General features: G+C 38.8%; 1 protein-coding gene across 1 annotated transcript; it reads left to right on the top strand.

The window, feature by feature from the left end:
• The first annotated feature begins 1,451 nt into the window (after window positions 1-1,451).
• Window positions 1,452-7,648, top strand: spata4 (spermatogenesis associated 4). Its single transcript, XM_055159543.1, has 5 exons — window positions 1,452-1,573; window positions 5,492-5,621; window positions 5,698-5,816; window positions 6,842-6,951; window positions 7,557-7,648. Exons 1-5 carry the CDS (start codon window positions 1,470-1,472, stop codon window positions 7,640-7,642), a joined length of 549 nt encoding a protein of 182 aa, XP_055015518.1. The 5' UTR covers window positions 1,452-1,469; the 3' UTR covers window positions 7,643-7,648.
• The last annotated feature ends 11,374 nt before the right edge of the window (window positions 7,649-19,022 follow it).

Here is a 19,022-nt window from a genome sequence, read left to right as displayed (position 1 = left end):
TCGATCGATTCCAGTGGTTATTTTTAAGAGAACACGCTGAATGATTTTTTGAGGATACCTAACAATAATTACAAGAAGTGCAAGTGCAAAAAAAGTGCAGGGTGCAAAATGGAGGCAGGCGGCAGTTTCCTCTCCAGCAGCAGAACCCAGACTGATGTTTTGAGGCGCCTTTTATGCTGGTCTCACTGATTGGATAAAACTACTATAGCTAAAATAGGGATGGTAAAATTATCTTAAAATCTTAATCTAAACCTCCATATAAATGCAATCAATCAATCCATAAAATAACCAAAAACCAGATAACTATTAAAACCATCAACTATATGCATAAAAACCCTAAAACCATACACCAATTAAATTTTAAAACCAGTAAACCAATAAAACACCTAACCTAAAACCTCTGTACAAAATAATATACATAGTCCAGCCCGGAACCTTAAAAGAGGGAGCTTGGTTCTGGTGGACTCTTTTAGCACCTGGACAGAAGATTAAAAAAGGAGGTAAGTAAAAGCAGAATCACACCATTCATTAAAACACAATAAAACACACTACTAAACACATCAACATTTAAAACATTTCAGAAACAGATATTGCACCATGTATTGCACTAATTGAATTTAAAATGTAATTGGTTAATTGTCTCCTTTCCCTCCAGGGACCAGCAGCTTCCAATTAAAATGCCACTGTGCCTCAGGATTAAAAAGTAGTAAAAAGGAAAGACAATAAATATTTTTTAAAGCAACTGTGTGCAATTTCTTTTTGTCATGTGCAAATATGTTGAAAGTGCTGTGTGCTATCAAAGTGCAGTGTTTTAAAGTGTCCTAGTGAAGGGTGAAGGGAACCAGCCTGTTTGTTACAAAACTCCATGATTACTAGAGCTTGGTGAGATGTTTTTCTTATCATGGATGGAAGTCTGGGCAAAATCAAGTAAATAAAGATCATGTAAATTGCCTTGTTCCTCTGCTCAACTCCTTATTTTTTGGCTCATGAAGGCAGAGAACAGGAACTGACAAATAAAGGCCAAAGGTCAATTTTGAGCTCAGTATTTTTCACTTACAAATACTTCTTAATTATAGCAACTAGTTATCAAATTTTGGCAGCCCTACTTATTATACTGTTGTCTGGGAAAAAAAATAAACTTTGAAGGTCTTTTGCCTTTGTAGGGCAGTATAGATCTACTAAAATTAAAAGAACTGAAAGAAATGGCAGATTATAAAGTTTAACCTCGACTAAACCACGTTAATCAGCTCAGTATTTCGTGGATGCTGTGCTCCACTTCCGCCTCTAGATGGCGCCACATCACTTTCTGATTGGTGACACGCTGTTGCCATGGAAGCCTGCAACACTGAGCAAACTAGCGCTCAAAACCGTGCACAAAACACCGCTGTATCTGCCGTCTAATTGCAATCCCAGGACATATTAAGTGAGTGAAGTGATATTTATTTGTCTGTCTTAAACTGCAGCTCAGAATGGCGTTGTCCCTCGTGTCCCCGGTGAGGTCAGACCTGCCCAGAGAAGTGCTCCAGTGGATCCTGAACCTCCAGCTGTCCTTCTACCCCAGGAATGTGCGCAGGTAACAGGCTAACTTTAGGACAATGACTTTACATAAACAGACTCTAATCTAATCTAATCCTGGCCTCACATGTATCGTTGGTATAAATAAATACAGGCCCATAAACAGTGTTGGGAAGTTTACTTTTAAATGTATTCCCCTACAGATTACAGATTACATACCCCAAAATGTAGTTTGTAACATAATCCATTAAATGACTTAAAGTGAGTAATGTAATCTGAATACTTTGGATTACTTGATTTGCTGTAGAGAAACAAAGACGAGGAAATCTTTACATAAGAAGTTTTGTCTGATAAAAGAAAATTTTAAAAAGTCCAGACTTTACTGAACCAAATTAAAAATATTATTGATAGAAGCGGAGGAGACACGGTCCATGCAGCATGATTTAGACCTGGTTTAGACCTGGTTTTAGACCTGGTTTAGACCTGGTTTTAGTCCTGGTTTAGTCCCGATTTAGTCTTGGTTTAGACCTGGTTTAGACCTGGTTTTAGTCCTGGTTTAGACCTGGTTTTAGTCCTGGTTTAGTCCCGATTTAGTCTTGGTTTAGACCTGGTTTAGACCTGGTTTAGACCTGGTTTTAGTCCTGGTTTAGTCCCGATTTAGTCTTGGTTTAGACCTGGTTTAGACCTGGTTTTAGTCCTGGTTTAGACCTGGTTTTAGTCCTGGTTTAGTCCCGATTTAGTCTTGGTTTAGACCTGGTTTAGACCTGGTTTAGACCTGGTTTTGGTCCTGGTTTAGTCCCGATTTAGTCTTGGTTTAGACCTGGTTTTAGACCTGGTTTAGACCTGGTTTTAGTCCTGGTTTAGTCCCGATTTAGTCTTGGTTTAGACCTGGTTTTAGTCCTGGTTTAGTCCCGATTTAGTCTTGGTTTAGACCTGGTTTAGACCTGGTTTAGACCTGGTTTAGTCCCAGTTTAGTCCCAGTTTTGACCCGTTCTAGACCTGGTTTAGACCTGGTTTAGTCCCAGTTTAGACCCATTCTAGACCTGGTTTAGTCCCAGTTTAGACCCGTTCTAGACCTGGTTTAGTCCCAGTTTAGACCCGTTCTAGACCTGGTTTAGGCCTGGTTTAGTCCCAGTTTAGACCCGTTCTAGACCTGGTTTAGACCTGGTTTAGACCTGGTTTTAGTCCTGGTTTAGTCCTGGTTTGGAACTTGTTTTTGACCTGTTTTTTGTCCTGGTTTAGTCCCGATTTAGTCTTGGTTTAGACCTAGTTTAGACCTGGTTTAGACCTGGTTTAGTCTTGGTTAAAATCTAGTTTAGACCTGGTTTAGTCTTGGTTTAGACCTAGTTTAGACCTGGTTTAGTCCCAGTTTAGACCCATTCTAGACCTGGTTTAGACCTGGTTTAGTCCCAGTTTAGACTTGGTTTTAGTCCTGGTTTAGTCCTGGTTTAGTCCCAGTTTAGACTTGGTTTTAGTCCTGGTTTAGTCCTGGTTTGGACCTGGTTTAGACCTGAGTGGAATTACCGGAAAAAAAATAAAAAATTAAAGGGATTTAGCCCAAAATGTGAAAACAGGAAAATCCCGCCGTGTAATCCATTTACTTCAACCAGGTAACTGTAATCCACTGAAACAGTAACTGTTACAGTTACTCATAATTTGTACTCTGATTACATAACTCCGGTACATGTAATCTGTTACTCCCCAACACTGCCCATAAATTCTATAGGTCTAGACCAGGCTGTGCAGTCAGTGAGTGCGTTTACATGCGCATCAGTGTCCAGTTTATGAGCCTTGTCCTGATTCTGGATATGGTGAAACCAGGATACTCATGTCCCTGTGCACATGAGGAGTCAGAGTGTCCTGGATTTTTACACTGATTGCAACAGTAACTGGTAAAGATAAGGCAAGGAGCTAAACTGCCCTACAAAGTCAAAAGACCTTAACAAAAGTATAATAGGTAGAGCTACCAAAATTTGACAGCTAGTTGCTATAATGAAGAAATATTTGTATGTGAAAAATATTGAGCTCAAAATTGACCCTTCCTGTTCCTGTGCTCTGCCTTTATATCATGAGCCAAAACTAAGGAGTCATGCAAACGCAAAAGGAAGAAACTGACATGATCATTATTTGCTTGATTTTCCACAGACTTCCATCCATGATAAGAAAAACACCTCACCGAGCTCCAGTCATCATGGAGTTTGTTTGAAATGATCTAGAAGAGGTTTGGATTTCCTGTTTAGTGCTGATCAGGATCGTGCAACGACACTTACACAGTTAAACAGTTTGACAGACGAGTTACTTTGCTTCATAGTATGTAAAGTATGAATAAATACACCAAATACTTTCACATTACAGATAATTTAAGTATAACTGAACACAAAGGTATATTTATTTAATGTGTTACATCCCTGTGCCAAGGCCGCAACAAAAAGAAGGAGGCGACAGATTGGATTTTAAAATAAAATGTATTTATGAACTAAATCACTAACAAAACTTACACTGTTACTTCCTTTTGTCTTTGCACGACTCCTTATTTTTGGCTCTTGATACAAAGGCAGAGTGACAAATAATGGTCAATTTTGAGCTCAATATTTTTCACAATATTTATTCACATGTTCTCAAACACAAACAAAATTACATGAACCCATTTTTGACCATACATGATGTTACGGTGTTCTGCCTTTTTAAACATGGAACAACTTTTCTAACTTTTCAAAAATTTTAACGGGTTTTTAACAACAAAAAAGAAAACATACATACAATTAAGAACCTGAGACTGTGAAGCTCTGTCACAACTTCAGTAAAAGGTGTTTTTAACAGTTGAAAAATACAGCACAGTGTCACAGAGCCAGTTTGGTCCAAGAGCAGCACAAACCACCACAGAACTGAGCCTGATGTTAAAATCTGGCTGTATTAAACAGTACACTGCTTAATTTTGTTCATAAGTATCAAATAAGTTTAAAAAGTCCTGTTAGGAGTTTGAGTCCTTTTGGGCAAGTAAAAGCGTGTCCTGGGTCTTGAAAATGTGTTATTTATACCAATTTTATACACTGTATTTTCCGCACTATAGGGTGCACTAAAAAGCCTTTAATTTAATCAAAAACGACTGCGCATCTTATAATCCAGAGCGTTTTATATATGAATTTATTTGGGTGTCTTAGTACGACTTTAGTAAACTACAAAGCCGCACCACTTGCAGCATTACGGCTACAGTAGTCAGGAGCATCGACGAGTAATACGTACTGTGATTCCTTTTAATATCAAAATACACCTGTCAAGAGACACACTTACAACGCCCACTTTAAACTCAAGGCTGTTATAACGTTAAAGTGCGAACTGCGTGGGAGCAGTGGATGAGAGAAGGAAAACACACATTCACCAAGACAGGGAGACCGCGCCGAGCGACTTACGCCACGATCTGCCAATGGATCGTGGACACCTGGGCTAAGGATCAGTATCAACTGTGGTCCGAGCTTTCACCAAGACCAGAATCATCACTGAACTGCCAGGTGAAAAGTAATGACACTGACTCGGATAATGACGAGAGGCATGCGGGCGTGCTGGACGCCGTAATCGCCCAGCTGTTTGAACAATTATGAGTTATTGTAAATACGCTAACAATTTAGTGATCTCAGACTTTTTTTTTTACGCGTTACAATTGAACAAAGTTGAGAGTTATTGTGAACCCGTTAAATAAAGTTTGACTGACTTATTTAACTGTTGTGTTTTGTTTAATGCGCCTTATAATCCAGTGCCGTTTATATGTGAAAAAAGTTCAAAAATTCACCATTCAACGACAGAGCGTCTTATAATCCAGAGCGCCCTATAGTGCTGAAAATACGGGATTTTTTGAGTATTCTGACCATCTTAAAACATATTTGAAAGTATTTGCTAATCTGTGCATCATGTCACTGTGGTAACTGCTGAATATCTCACTACAGACACACATGCAGTATATGTACTTTTCCATTTCCAGAGATTTCTCCAATGGTTACCTAGTTGCAGACATCTTCTCCCGGTATTACCCCAAAGTCTTTCTGCTGTATTCATATAAGAATGGAGCAGCGCTGTCCATCAAACAGGACAACTGGAGACACATACAGAAGGTGGCCACAGAAATATAGTACGTGCTTTATTAAATACGACAAAGAAATTTATTTTAACTTACTTTTTATTTCTCAGTTCTTACAGAAACTCAACATAAACTTGTCTCAGGATTTGATAAATGGCACAATGCACTTGGAAAAGGGAGCTGCTGAGAGGCTGTTGACAGAAATATACGGCATTCTGACTCAACAAAAGTAAGTAATTTAAATCAAGCAGTCATTTTTGTTTTTTCACAAATTACGTTGCATGTTTCTGAAAATCTCACAAATTCTCTCGTCTAAAGCAGAAAAGGGTTGTACTTTCACTTCAGTAACGTTTTAAAGAAATTGTAATTTTCAAAGTACTTTTCTAGCAGCAGACTTTTACTCTTATTTGAATAATGTTTTTATTTTAGTGGCAGTATTCTTACTTGAGTAAATGTTGTGGTTCCTCTTCCCACTGTGAGTAAGACTACAAGTGACATTTGTGTTTCTGGCACTGCTCCTTTAAATATGATTTAGTTTTTCTCATTTTTATGTCTGTTTGTTTTGGCTTTCAAGTTAAATTCACTTCATATTATAAATCAAATGTTATGTCCCAGCTCTTACTTTAGTAGTAATTTAACAAAATACTTTTTGCTCTTAATTGAGTAATTTCTTGGACTACTTTGTACTTGAGTAATTTATTAAGTATTATTCTGAAGTAACATTGCTCACACTTGAGTACAAGTTTTGGCTACTCTACGCACCCCTAGTCTGGAGTTATATTTTCAGGCAGAGGGCAGGGTACCACTAGCCTGATTCATCAGCCGGTTTCACTTTGTGGAAACCGTCTGACCTCGCAGGATTAGAATTTGTTCGCTTGATGGTAGGTGGGTACTTTTTTATTTATTTGGTTGTGATGTATGTAATGTGCCACTAACGGGGCTAACTGCTATATTAAGCTTTTCCCAAATCCCATAGGAAGAAGAGCAATAACGTATTTCCCCTTGATAAAATTCACCAAACATTCTCTTTGTTCCGACTTTAAATCCTTGGTCTTGGGAATCGTTGCCAACACTGAATGTATGGCTCTTCGCTGATTGGCCAGTGCACGGTCTACAACATCTGGGGTTCTTGCAAACCGTCCAGTGTATTCCGATTCCTGACCTAGTCGCTGGAGAGCATTGAAATTGAGCGGAGGCACTAGGTGGCGCCAGCAGGGCCACCAACTCTAACCAAAATGAATGATTCCTTTGCAGCCCTGACGTTGGGAGTAGCCTGAACGCTGCCGAGTCTGACCTGAGCTCAGACACAGAGAGGAGAGAGGAGCTGCTCTCGTACAAGCCCAAGGAGAGGACACACAGCACCGGTGAGACACAACCTGGACCAAGAGACTTTTAAAATAAATGTTCAGTAGTATGTTTAAGTTCAGTTGTAGAGCACAAGTCAAGTACAAGGGTCTGTACCTGACGTGTTTCTTTGTGTTTGAGCTAAACTTGTCTTACCCCAGTACAGATATAGTGTATAAGCACCTCTTGAGGGCAAATTAAGTCAACTGTATACTGTCTGCATCTAATTAGAAAAAGTTGTATTGGATGAGAATCAGGAACTGAGCTATTAGCCTCCTAGTTGTTCTTCTAAACTCTGCTATAGCCTCTGAAAGTTGAGAAAAGCGCTCCTAAACTTACCACAGTGAATTAGGATGCGCTGAATAAATAAGGTAAGGGAGGAATAACTTTGGACCACTGCAAACCGTAAGACAATAAAATCAGGCACAGTGTCTTTAGGGAATAAGAAAAAATATCTTGTTTTGAGCCTGGATTTGAACATTGTAGTGGAGTGGAGTAGAGGTCTGTCTCCTTTTATGTTCAGGGTAAAAAATAAATGATATAGTCACAAAAAACTGTTAGATTTGTTACATTAGTTGTTCATTCCCTGACCTTTAATTTACACATATTTTTCTTGTTTTCACAGAGCAGTTTTCATCACCATTTCCAGCTTCTGTTCCCTTTAAGGAAATCAAAGTGCACCAACCCATCAGACGCCACATACAGCAGTAAAACCACGACTACCTGATGCGGCCGGCCTTTGTTAGTCACTTGTTATGCTCCAAACAGACACAAGGGGGCGCCATTGTAGAGTTCTGTGTGATGAGGCATACTGCAGAGAGATAGGGTGACCAGATTTTCAAATAATAATAAAATAATAATAAAAGTGAGTGTGTAATTAAGGAGATTTTTTTTCAGCATTCAGCCCATTCATGATTAACATGAGTCAGAAAAGTCACATTTTCTTTGTGTTTTGGTGATTTTTAAGTAGCTTTTCTGTATTTTACCTAAACAAATGACAATTTATGCCTCTCTTTACTTGGCAGATATCAAATTGGACAAAAATAGGGACACCTAGGATTTTTCTTAGACTTGGACAAACTTTTTTGATCCACAAGGGAAATTATTTACACGGAGCAGCTCACACATCACAAGATAATGAAAAGAAAAATTTAAATGGTAATAATGAAATCTAAATAAGTAGCAAAAAAGATAGCAAGAGAAAGTACATAGATGGTGACAGGCTCCACTGGTATCCTCTTCCTCCTGAAGTCAATCACCAGTTCCTTGGTCTCGTCAACGTTCAGGAGCAGATGGTTTGCCTGGAACCACTCCACAAAGTTTGCAGTAAGTCTCCTGTCCGTCTCTGATACACCCAACCGCTCCAGAGTTATCAGAGAACTTCTGTAGATGGCTCAAACTAGGACCTGTACTGGAAATCAGAGGTGTAAAGAGTGAACAAAAATGGAGACAGGACTGTACCCTGGGGGACTCACACATTACTGACCACTGTATACGAGAGGGTTGTCTCCAGTCGCACGCACTGAGGCCTGTAATCTAAGACACAATGGAGGAGCTGACACTCATTCTGAGCAGCTTCTCACTCATCAGAAAGGAAATTTCTTGTACCGTATTTTCCAGACTATAAGTCGCTTTGGAGTATAAGTCGCACCAGCCAAAAAATGCGCAATGAACAAGAAAAAACATATATAAGTCACACTTTCTGGGGAAATGTATTTTGTAAAATCAGTGACCAGGTAACCAACATTTCATCTTGAAAGGCAAGAAGTTACAGTAATAACAACAGAATATGTTAACTGTTAATATGTCAACGTAACATATTAACAGTTATTCAGATAATTATAGCATAAACATAAGTTTACCAAGCTCTCCATCTCAGTCCACGTCACTAAATACATTGAATTTTTCATCCTCGGTGTCACTTCTGCGCGACCTCTGGAGATATAAACCATAGATGATGTAAAAGCAGCGCCGCTTCCTCTTCTGTGTAGCTGTTGACAGACTCAGCATCAGTTTCAGTTAGAATTTTTCTGGCCTTTCTGAGTCTCGACAGGATGGTTTCGGTTGTCATTGAAGTCCAGGCTTTGTCGATTCATCCAGTGACTTCCAGGAAAGTTGCATGGTGCACGCTCCCGGTTACCGTGAAGCTGTGTTCTCCATCCCCGCTTTCCACCAGTCAAATACAAGTTTCTCGCTCACTCCAAACTTTCTTTCTGCTGCTCTATTACTGTTTTCGGCTGAATATTTCACTATTTGCAGCGAGACAGTGGCTATTTCTACATGAGACGTGCGCAGTAGAGTGCGAAGTGACAGTGGTACAGGAATAACAGGAGTAGCAGATATTGACACACAAGACTAGAGCGCTCTCTGTCATTGTGAAAATTTTAATACATAAGTTGCACCGGAGTATAATTCGCAGGACCACCCAAACCATGAAAAAAATGCGATTTATAGTCCGAAAAATATGGTATAAAACTGGGACAAATCACCGTTGGGACAGGGGACGCAGGGTTCAAAACTGGGACTGTCCCGGGTAAATAGGGATGTCTGGTTTCCCTACCAAATCATGAACTGCTAATACTGACAGAGCTCTTTTCTGTTCACACACAGACATAGATAAGAGACCAGCTGTGGTAACGCAGCATATCAAACTGAAAAATATGATAAATTCTATTCGCTATGTCAAAAATATCTACATTATAACATCTACTGAGACATGGCACAGTGTTTCTGGATCGATCAGTACGAGTTATGGCATTACTGAATCGACGTATCGACCTGTTAATGTAAAGAATTGATTGCAGTATTTAACGCGCCTCATGTGGCCTAAATGTGCTCTACTGGTGTTTGATTTCTTTGACAGAAATCGTTAGCGCTAAGAGAGTGAATTGAAACTTGGTACATTTTCTCTCTATATTGATACTTTGCAGCAAATGTCATTAACATTCCCTGGAGTTGCGATGCAAACTGAGACTCTGCTCTGTCTGAAGCTTTGTGACTCAAGTTCAACTTTAATCTAAGCTTTATTTTAACATGAGCTGAGCATAAAGAACTGACTTTGTTGGAACAGGTGAAATGATTAAAAATAAAAAGCCTGTCCTCAGTAATATTACAGCCTAAGCAGGACTGTAAACACTCTTATTGATCACAGGCTCATGAAAATATATGCTGTTTAAATCCATTTTGTATTTTTTTCTTCAGTTTCTGCTTTTATGGCTATGTTTGATCATGTGTGCATTGTGTCACTGTGGTAACTGCAGAAACATTCCACCATAGACATACATGTAGAACATCCCCAATGTCGTGACATTGAGACGCACCAGTTGTCATTCTTATTACTTAAGTTCAGACTCCACCTCTGCTCAATAGCTTTAACTTTCTTTTGCGTCCTGCTTCACACAGGTTCAGATAGTGAGGACATACACAAGCACAGTGTCCAATGAGGTTTATTTTGGTCTTTCGATAATTTATGTTATTAGGTTCTTTTTTTAGACAAAGAGTTTGTTTTCATACCTGACAGTTTCGACTGCTCACTGCTCACATGGTCATGTGATGTTGGTGTGACGTGTCCAGTCAGCTGATTTATACATGTTTTGGCGCTGTCTTCCTCCCGGTGGAAGAGGCACACTGAGGAAGACCGCTAGTGAGCAGCTGAAACTATCAGATATGAAAACAAACTCTTGGTCTGAAAAAATAAACTAATAACACAAATACAGTGTGACAGGTTAAATACAGTGTGACAGGTTAAATACAGTGTGACAGGTTAAATACAGTGTGACAGGTTAAATACAGTGTGACAGGTTAAATACAGTGTGACAGGTTAAATACAGTGTGACAGGTTATCCTACATGATAAAGACAATCATTAGCATTAGCTGTGTGGGCGGCAGTAGCTCAGTTGGTAGAGCATTCGCCCACTGATCTGAAGGTTGGTGGTTTGATTCCAGCTCTCGATACAAACATCACAGGTTGAGCGGTCAGATCCACTGACCCACAGGTTGGCTGGTGTGATTCCAGCTCCCACAGATGAATGCTGTTGTTGTGTCCTTGGGCAAGACACTTAACCCACCTTGCCCACAGTGTCTGCGTACACTGGTATGTGAATGTGTGTGTGAATGGGTGAGTGGTTCCTTGTTGTAAAGTGCTTTGAGTGCCTCGAAGGTGGAAAAGCGCTATAGAAAAATGTGACCATTTACCATGTGCAAATTATCAAAATATTAAGACATTCATGAATGCCTAGTATTGGTTTTAGGGTAATTTATTTGAACAGATTTTCTTTATTCATTTCACCAATTTTGATCTGAAATGTGAATGTTGTATTAGAGATATGCTCAATTTTATTATTGAGTATATTTAAAATAATAAATAAATATTTATAATAATAATAACTAACTGATTCACCCATCAACCCAAAACATGCACAACGGGTCAATTCCTCCAAGACCAGGAACAATATCTGTAGACAGGTCCCCAAATGCTGTGCTGTGATGCCCACTGATCCGGACAGTTTACCCGGTCAAATGGAACACAAAATTGACTCTTGTCAGCTTTAAGCCATGTTAAAATGCTGTTACCTCATCAGAAACACACCTGGAGTTGCGTTTTGCCTCACGTAACTCTGCAATATTACTCTCTCTTCATCCTCAAAGCTGAAAATGCTCTGTTCCACCTTGTGACATTATGTCATGGTTGTTTCCAAGTTAACAACTACCTTTTACCTTTTGTTCCATAAAGACTGGCGACTCTAGTGCTGAAATGATCCAGATGATTCAAGAGAAGGTGTAAGGAGTTGAAAAACACAGTGGAGCATTTAATTTGTTACCAGAACTCTGCCTAAATATGCCGGGTTTGTGTGGTAAATCCACAAATGAAACAACACACAACTCCAGGTATGTTTTGATAAGGAAACAACAGAATAAAATAGCTCAGAAAATAGCGTAATATGAGCCTTTAACATTGTAAAAAGTGTAAAACCGACGCTGGTGCTTCTGACTCATACAACAACATGGAACTATGTCACTCAATGTGCGATCTAAATGTATTCACTCTTCTTTTCACGGCAATATCCATTAACTCAACTCAATCACTGCCGAACACTATGGACTTGTGAGCTGTTGTAGCCATGGCAATAGACACGGCGATACCTTGGATCGTTTGGAGAGGATTACGTATGGTTTATATGTTCCCTATAAACAATATATATCTTGTGATAACAGTCTCACACCCTGACCTCCTTAATCTCCGCCTCTTCTCCCTCGTGAGCGCAGCAACAGCTCCCCCGGGTGCTCTGCTGGCTGTGGATAACCCATCACCACAGCACCCTGAGGCAGATAAGTGACCAATTACATTTCTCTGACATTTACTGCCCCCAATAGGCCCTCAAAGCACATAGCACAGGGAATTACTCACATATGCATTCGCACAATCACAGGTGGCGTGGGGTGTCTTGCCCAAGGACACAGCAGTAGTTGAATACAGGTCAATGATACTTACAGACGGGGTAATACACTGCGAACACAACATATTTAGATGACCCGGAAAATGCTATATTTGCCAAAAAAACTATAAAAAATCATAAGTTTTAATTTTGTTTTTTTAAGCTCTGAGTCCTCTTCCCCTGCCTTTGCTTTCCTTGCTAAGTCACTCCCCGTTCAGAGCGCTTTCACAACACAATTAGTGTGCGTCCTACTAATGAAACGACTGCACATCGCATCAGGTTTGTCAAGTTGTAGAGTATTGTTGTATCCTGCTTTTGCATATTTATGAAAAATAGCTGTGCAGGAGCATGGGTAATGGAAGCTTGTGGTTTTGGACAAGATTGTAGGCAAGTCAAGGCAAGTTTATTTGTAAAGCACGCTTCGTACACAAAGTAATTCAAAGTGCTTCATAAGAAATACATTAAAATCACAATTAGGGTCGTCCTGTTCCGATCACGTGACTGCGGACTCGATCCGGACTCGATGTTGCGGTGCGCGCCTCGGTGGGTTTGTGGATGTGGTGGTGGTGCAGGAGAGAGGCTGTGGGGCTTCTGTCATCTCGTTTTTATTTGGTAAGATCTCGTATTATTTGGATATCTTAGACAAGCCTAAATGTTTCAAGTGTAATGCACATGCTTCCATATAATATCAAATATACAAACTCTAGATTGTGCAGAGTCTAGTCTCAGGTCTGATCTGATTCTGGTCTGGTTCCTGTTTTGTCCAGTTCATTAAGTTTACCAAGTTACACATTCCAAGACCAGACTGAAAAGTAAAGATTTTCAACAATGATGGTTCATGGTTAGAAAAGTTAATACAATTTAAGTTTTGAACATTTGATTTTTCACAAGTTCAGCCCAAATACTACACATTGAAATCAATTATTAATCAATCAATCAATTATTATTATATTTAAATACAATCTGTTTTATAGAAGTATCGGATCGGGACTCAGTATCAGCAGATTCGGACTCAGGGGCAAAAAAATATGATCACAATGCGAACAAATCAAAACATAAATAAGACATTAAATTAGACAGAAGAGTTAGAGAAAAATGAAAACCTTTCAGTCATACACAGCTAAACAAAGCCGGTTTGAGCCTGGATTTAAACAGAGTCAAAGTAGAATCCTGTCTCACATCTTCAGGAAGACTGTTCCAGGTTTTAGCTGTGTGAATCTGAAATGCTGACTCCCCGTGTTTAGTCCTGACTCTGGGCACCAGCAGGAGGCCGGTCCCTGAGGTCCTCAGAGTGTGAGATGGTTCATGCTCGGCCACAGAGAGACACAAGCAGAGCTGCTTTAAAGTCTATTTTCTGAGCCGCAGGAGCCAGTGCAGAGACCTGAGCACAGGACTTATGTGCTCGTACTTTCTGGTTCGAGTCAGGACCCGAGCTGCGGCGTTCTGGATGTGCTGCAGCGTCTCACAGCTCGTTTGGAGAGGCCTGTGAGCAGACCATTACAGTAGTCTAACCTACTGGAGACAAACGCATGGATAAGTCTCTCCATGTCTGCTTTAGACAGTAAATCTTTGATTTTTGCTTTTTCTTTGATGTTTTTTAGATGGTAAAATTCTGCAGATGTTATTGATTTGATGTGGCTGTTAGATTTCAAGTCTGAGTCCATTATTACCCCCAGATTTCTTGCCTGATTTGAAGGTTTTAGAGAGAGAGACTGGAGGTGACTGCTGACACTGTCCCTTTGTTTCTGTGGGCCAAACACTATGACTTCAGTCTTGTCAGAGTTTAGCTGGAGAAAGTTGTTTTGCATCCACACACTGATCTGAGTCCACTGGTTGTACTGATAACCATAATGAGGGTTCGAAAAGGACCAAGGAGAGATCACTAAATTACTTAAACATACCTGGAGGACATAAGGCATGTTTTTGATTGGGGTATAAAATGGTAGAAAGCTCCAAAAAGTAGATTTTGCATACCCACTTTTCCTCATACAAATTTGCTAAAATCACCACAATATCAGCAGCGGTGAAACACGAGATGCACCCGCATAGACCGTCAGGTAACGGCGAGCGAAAGGACTGGCGCAGAACTCCACGCTCCAAGGGGCGAAGAGCAGCTGACGCACGATCCTGCCTTGTAGACACGCTGTTCCACGGGCTCGGGGTTCTCTCAGGGGCGGTCCTAGAGTCCAAGTTCTAGTCCAAAATTAGTCCTGGTTTGGTCCTGATTTAATCCTGGTTTAGACCTGGTTTATTCCTTGTTTAGACCGGGTTTAGACCTGGATGAGTTCTGGTTTAGACCTGGTTTAGTCCTGGTTCAGCTCTGATTTAGTCCTAGTTCTTGGTTCGGTCCTGGTGTAGACCAGGTTTAGTCCTGGTTCAGTTCTGGTTCAGTCCAGGTTCAGCTCTGGTTCAGTTTTGGTTTAGTTCTGGTTTAGTCCTGGTTTAGTCTATATACGGCGCAAAAGTTCAGCATCTTCACAGTTATTTTGGTGAGAGTAATTTAAAAGTGCTGCAATAGTCGTATAATATCTTACATTTTAAATGCAGTAATATTGTAAAATAATGGATTACTTTGAAATGACAGTAACAGGTCATAAATAACACATTACAGTTTTAAAGTAACTTGCCCAACAGTGTCTGGGAGTATGACAGCATTATAATCTAGAATCTGAAAACCACTTATTGTCAGTAGTGGTAACTGAACCACAAACCATTCAGTTCGAGGGCGTTGAAATCAGTTCTCTGTGGATTGATGTCATACAATGCAGCCATGTGTAGTCGACAGATAGTAGCGGGAGAGTACGAAGACATTTAAGTAATCTTGTAAAACAGAGCTAACTCACGTGTTTGTATGTTTATATTTACGACACATGATCTATGACTGAACAATATCTGGGGCTCAGTTTCCGTGGCAACAACAAGCCCATCCTGGAGCATCACCAAGAGAGACATAATAATAATCTCACAGTGAGCCTCTTGGACGAGCCTGTAGTGAGCGCGCACAGGCTAAAGGCGTCTCCCAACATACTGCACAGATTAGGAAGGAAATCTGTTTTGGCCAAGGAATTATACAACAAAGGTTTTATTTCCGTTTTTTCTATGTTTTTGTGCAAAGATTTGAGAAGTTAAAGCCTTTGGATGTGTCAATGCCAAAACAATAAGCCACAAATTTAACCTCTGCATAATTTAGATTTTGATCTTGACATAAAATTTGCTGTGATACAAAACTTAAAGCAGGAGAGTAGACAAACAAGACAGACAAGAGTAGACAGAAATTGTACTCAAGTAAGAGTAACGTTACTTCAAAATAATATTACTCAAGTAGAAGTACAAAGTAGTGGGCCAAGAAATTACTTGCTTTATAATTTTAATGTTAAAGTTAATGGAATTTGAAGGGCAAAACATTAAATAAAGCACAAAATCAGGTATTCTCAAAGGGTAGACATAAACATTTTGAAAAATACATTATATTTGATGAGCAATTTGAGAACCAAAAATGTCCAAATCATTTCAGTTTTATTGTTTCGGTTGTAAACAGATATAAAACTGTCATTCAAACCACAAATGTATATATGTCTTTTTCTTTTTTATGCAGAAAAACCTAATAAAAAAAGAAAAAAATATATATATTTTTTTTAATCACATGAACCTTGGGTAAATACAAAAAAAAAAAAAAAAAAAAACAGGCCAAAATGCTTGACTGAAGTCTGCATAATATGAATTGTATTTCTTTATCATTTTGACAAGATGGTAAGATTGGTAAGAGTTTATGTTATGACTGAGAAATGAAAAAGTGAGGTGCCTTACATAAAATGTCATAAAAAATACCTCAAATAAAAGCAATGCAGCTTTAGTCCATGCAGGAGGTAAAATTATAAAATATGTTTATTTTGTAATTCCAAATAATCTTAAACGGGCCAATCAGAGTCAGGAGCTGCACAATGCCCAGGTCTGACTTAAAGTCAAAAAAGTAAAAAATAATGAACTGTAAAGCTTTGGGTATCTTGAAAGGTGCCATATAAATGCAATGATTAGTTAGTTAGAAATAACTCAGGGTATTCAAATATAAGACAAGTAACTTATTTCAGATGAAAAGGATTTAAATGTCAAATGCCAAAAACAAAGGACAATAGAGATGTTGAGCCTGAGGACAGATATGCAAATATGAACATGAATAATTTACATATATGGGGTACAATATCATTACTAAATCAATTAATAAAACATACTCATTTGCATAACTGTACTCATAATTTAAAAATGTAATTAAAGATGACAGTGATGAGGTGCACTTACGTAGCCAAGGTAAGTTAAATATTAAAAGGTAAAAGTACTCTATTGTCATTGTCTGACAGTTATTGTTAATACTACTTCACATGTCTCCACTGTGAATGTATCAATATTAATCATAGTATCAATTATTTGATTTGGTCAATAATGCATATCAGTTCCAGGATATTGGTTTGAGGTTAAACCAATCAATTAATGCAATAAGATTATACTTGTTAGCATAGAATGAAAATATATTTGAACATCTCCATAGAAAAATTCATCCTTTGCATTTGACCCATCCTTCAGTGCTGCAGAGGATAGGATTATGCCTCTATTGTGGATTTTGTTTTAAGGAAATGTGCGAACTTTTATCAATATAACTAAAAATAAAAGAATTCATTGCTGTTACACGCTATATTTGAATGGTACTGGTGAATATTGAGTACTGGTAATTAAAGCAATAAAATAATACCAGTTTTGATATCATTAATGAAAAATCTGATTCAGTGCATCCTTTGTTGAGGCCCATTCACACAGATTCCAGTAAACTGCCTCGCACAAAATCCCAGAACGCTCAACAAGTGAGATCATAATCACCAAAACCATAACCAAGGAAAACAAGTTCATAATTTAGAAAACCAAGATCGTAACCATGAACACCAAAAAAATAATTTAGGAAACCAAACTCGTAACCACGAAAACTCAGCTCATAATTTAGGAAACCAAGATTGTAACCAAGGAAACAAAACTCGTAACCAGGCAGCCTAACTCGTAACCAAGGAACACAAGATCGTAACCAAGGAAACCAAGATCATAATTTAAGACACCAAACTTGTAACCAAGGAAACCAAACTCATCATCAAGAAAACCAAGATTGTAACCAAGAAAACAAAACTCGTAACCAGGGAAACAAAACTTGTAACCACGGAAACCAAGACTGTAACCAAGGAAACCAAATTCATAACCAGGATGCCTAATTCGTAACCAAGGAAACTAAGATCGCAACCAAGGAAACCAAACTCGTCACCAGGAAGCCAAACTCGTAACCAAGGAAACCAAACTCATAACCACGGAAACCAAAACTGTAACCACGGAAACCAAAACTGTAACCACGGAAACCAAAACTGTAACCACGGAAACCAAACTCGTAACCAGGATGCCTAACTCGTAACCAAGGAAACCGAACTCGTAACCAGGATGCCTAATCTGTAACCAAGGAAAACCAAGATTGTAAACAAGGAAACCAAACTCATAACCAAGAAACCAAAGAAACCAAGCTCATAATTTAGGAAACCAAGTGGCGGGTACTAGCACTAGAAATCAGTTTTTGGCTTTGTTCACACATGACCCTGTCCTGGCAATGTTGTTGGCGCAGCCATCGAGGTAAGTGAAAGAGTTTAGCCGGATAAATACGGAGGACAAAATCAAGCAATGACATGGAGTTAGTCTGGCCTGCACGCACTCACTCAATGGAAGTGAGCTGCTGCCAACTATTGAGATTGCACACCGGTGCGTAACCACACCCACACCCCAAAAGTGGGTCACGGAGTCAATTAAGGACATCCAAGTATTTAACAGGCAAAATGCAGGCAAATTACCAGGTCAGGCTAAAAATGTGAATGGGGCTCAGATAATCCTTTTATACACAGACTTGATACTTGCTTATGCATCAGAGTCCAAGTCCATTTCCTTTTGGGCAACATGAAATTTTAATGGTGTGGTCCATTCTCCATCTGCTCACACTGCTCCTGTCACACATAAGCACCAGAGCTAGGATTATTTCAGACAGGAGACAAAGAGAAATATATGATAGATACATAGTAGAAGTAGAAGTACAAAGTAGTGGGCCAAGAAATTACTTGATTTATAATTATAATGTTAAAATTAATGGAATTTGAAGAACAAAACATTAAATAAAGCACAAAATCTGGTATTCTCAAAGCGTAGACATAAACATTTTGAAAAATACATTATATTTGATGAGCGGTTTGAGAAACACAAATGTCCAAATCATTTCGGTTCCACTGTTTCGGTTGTAAACAGATATAAAACTGTCATTCAAACCACAAATGTATACAAGTCTTTTTCATTTTTATGCAGAAAAACATAACTTAAAAAAAACAAAAATCACATAAACCTTGAGTAAATACGAAAAAATACGAATAGAGTAACACAATACAATAATAATAAATGTACTACTACTATTTAAAATAATTTCATATTGCCTACATAAAGCTTTTGTCACTTGTAGACTAGAATAACATAAAATAAAGTAACCAATACATAAGTACTGAGTAAGAGTACTGTTACTTCAATAAAAATATTAAGCGTAAAGTATGCTGCTAATAAAGTTACTCAAGTAATGTGTAACTCTAACCTCTGA

Source organism: Boleophthalmus pectinirostris, unplaced genomic scaffold (assembly GCF_026225935.1).
Source record: "Boleophthalmus pectinirostris isolate CB_2022bp ecotype Guang Dong unplaced genomic scaffold, ASM2622593v1 HiC_scaffold_23, whole genome shotgun sequence".
Lineage (NCBI taxonomy): Eukaryota > Metazoa > Chordata > Actinopteri > Gobiiformes > Gobiidae > Boleophthalmus > Boleophthalmus pectinirostris.
Note: the sequence above shows the minus strand (reverse complement) of the source record. Positions and strands in the feature narration are given on the sequence as shown.

What these genes read in the sequence shown, in the direction of transcription:
- spata4 (XM_055159543.1), top strand. Translation starts at nt 1,470, where the DNA reads ATGGCGTTGTCCCTCGTGTCCCCGGTGAGGTCAGACCTGCCCAGAGAA. An exon ending in GGCATTCTGACTCAACAAAA is followed by an intron (nt 5,817 to 6,841) that starts GTAAGTAATTTA and finishes ATTCCTTTGCAG; the next exon opens with CCCTGACGTTGGGAGTAGCC. An exon ending in GGAGAGGACACACAGCACCG is followed by an intron (nt 6,952 to 7,556) that starts GTGAGACACAAC and finishes TTGTTTTCACAG; the next exon opens with AGCAGTTTTCATCACCATTT.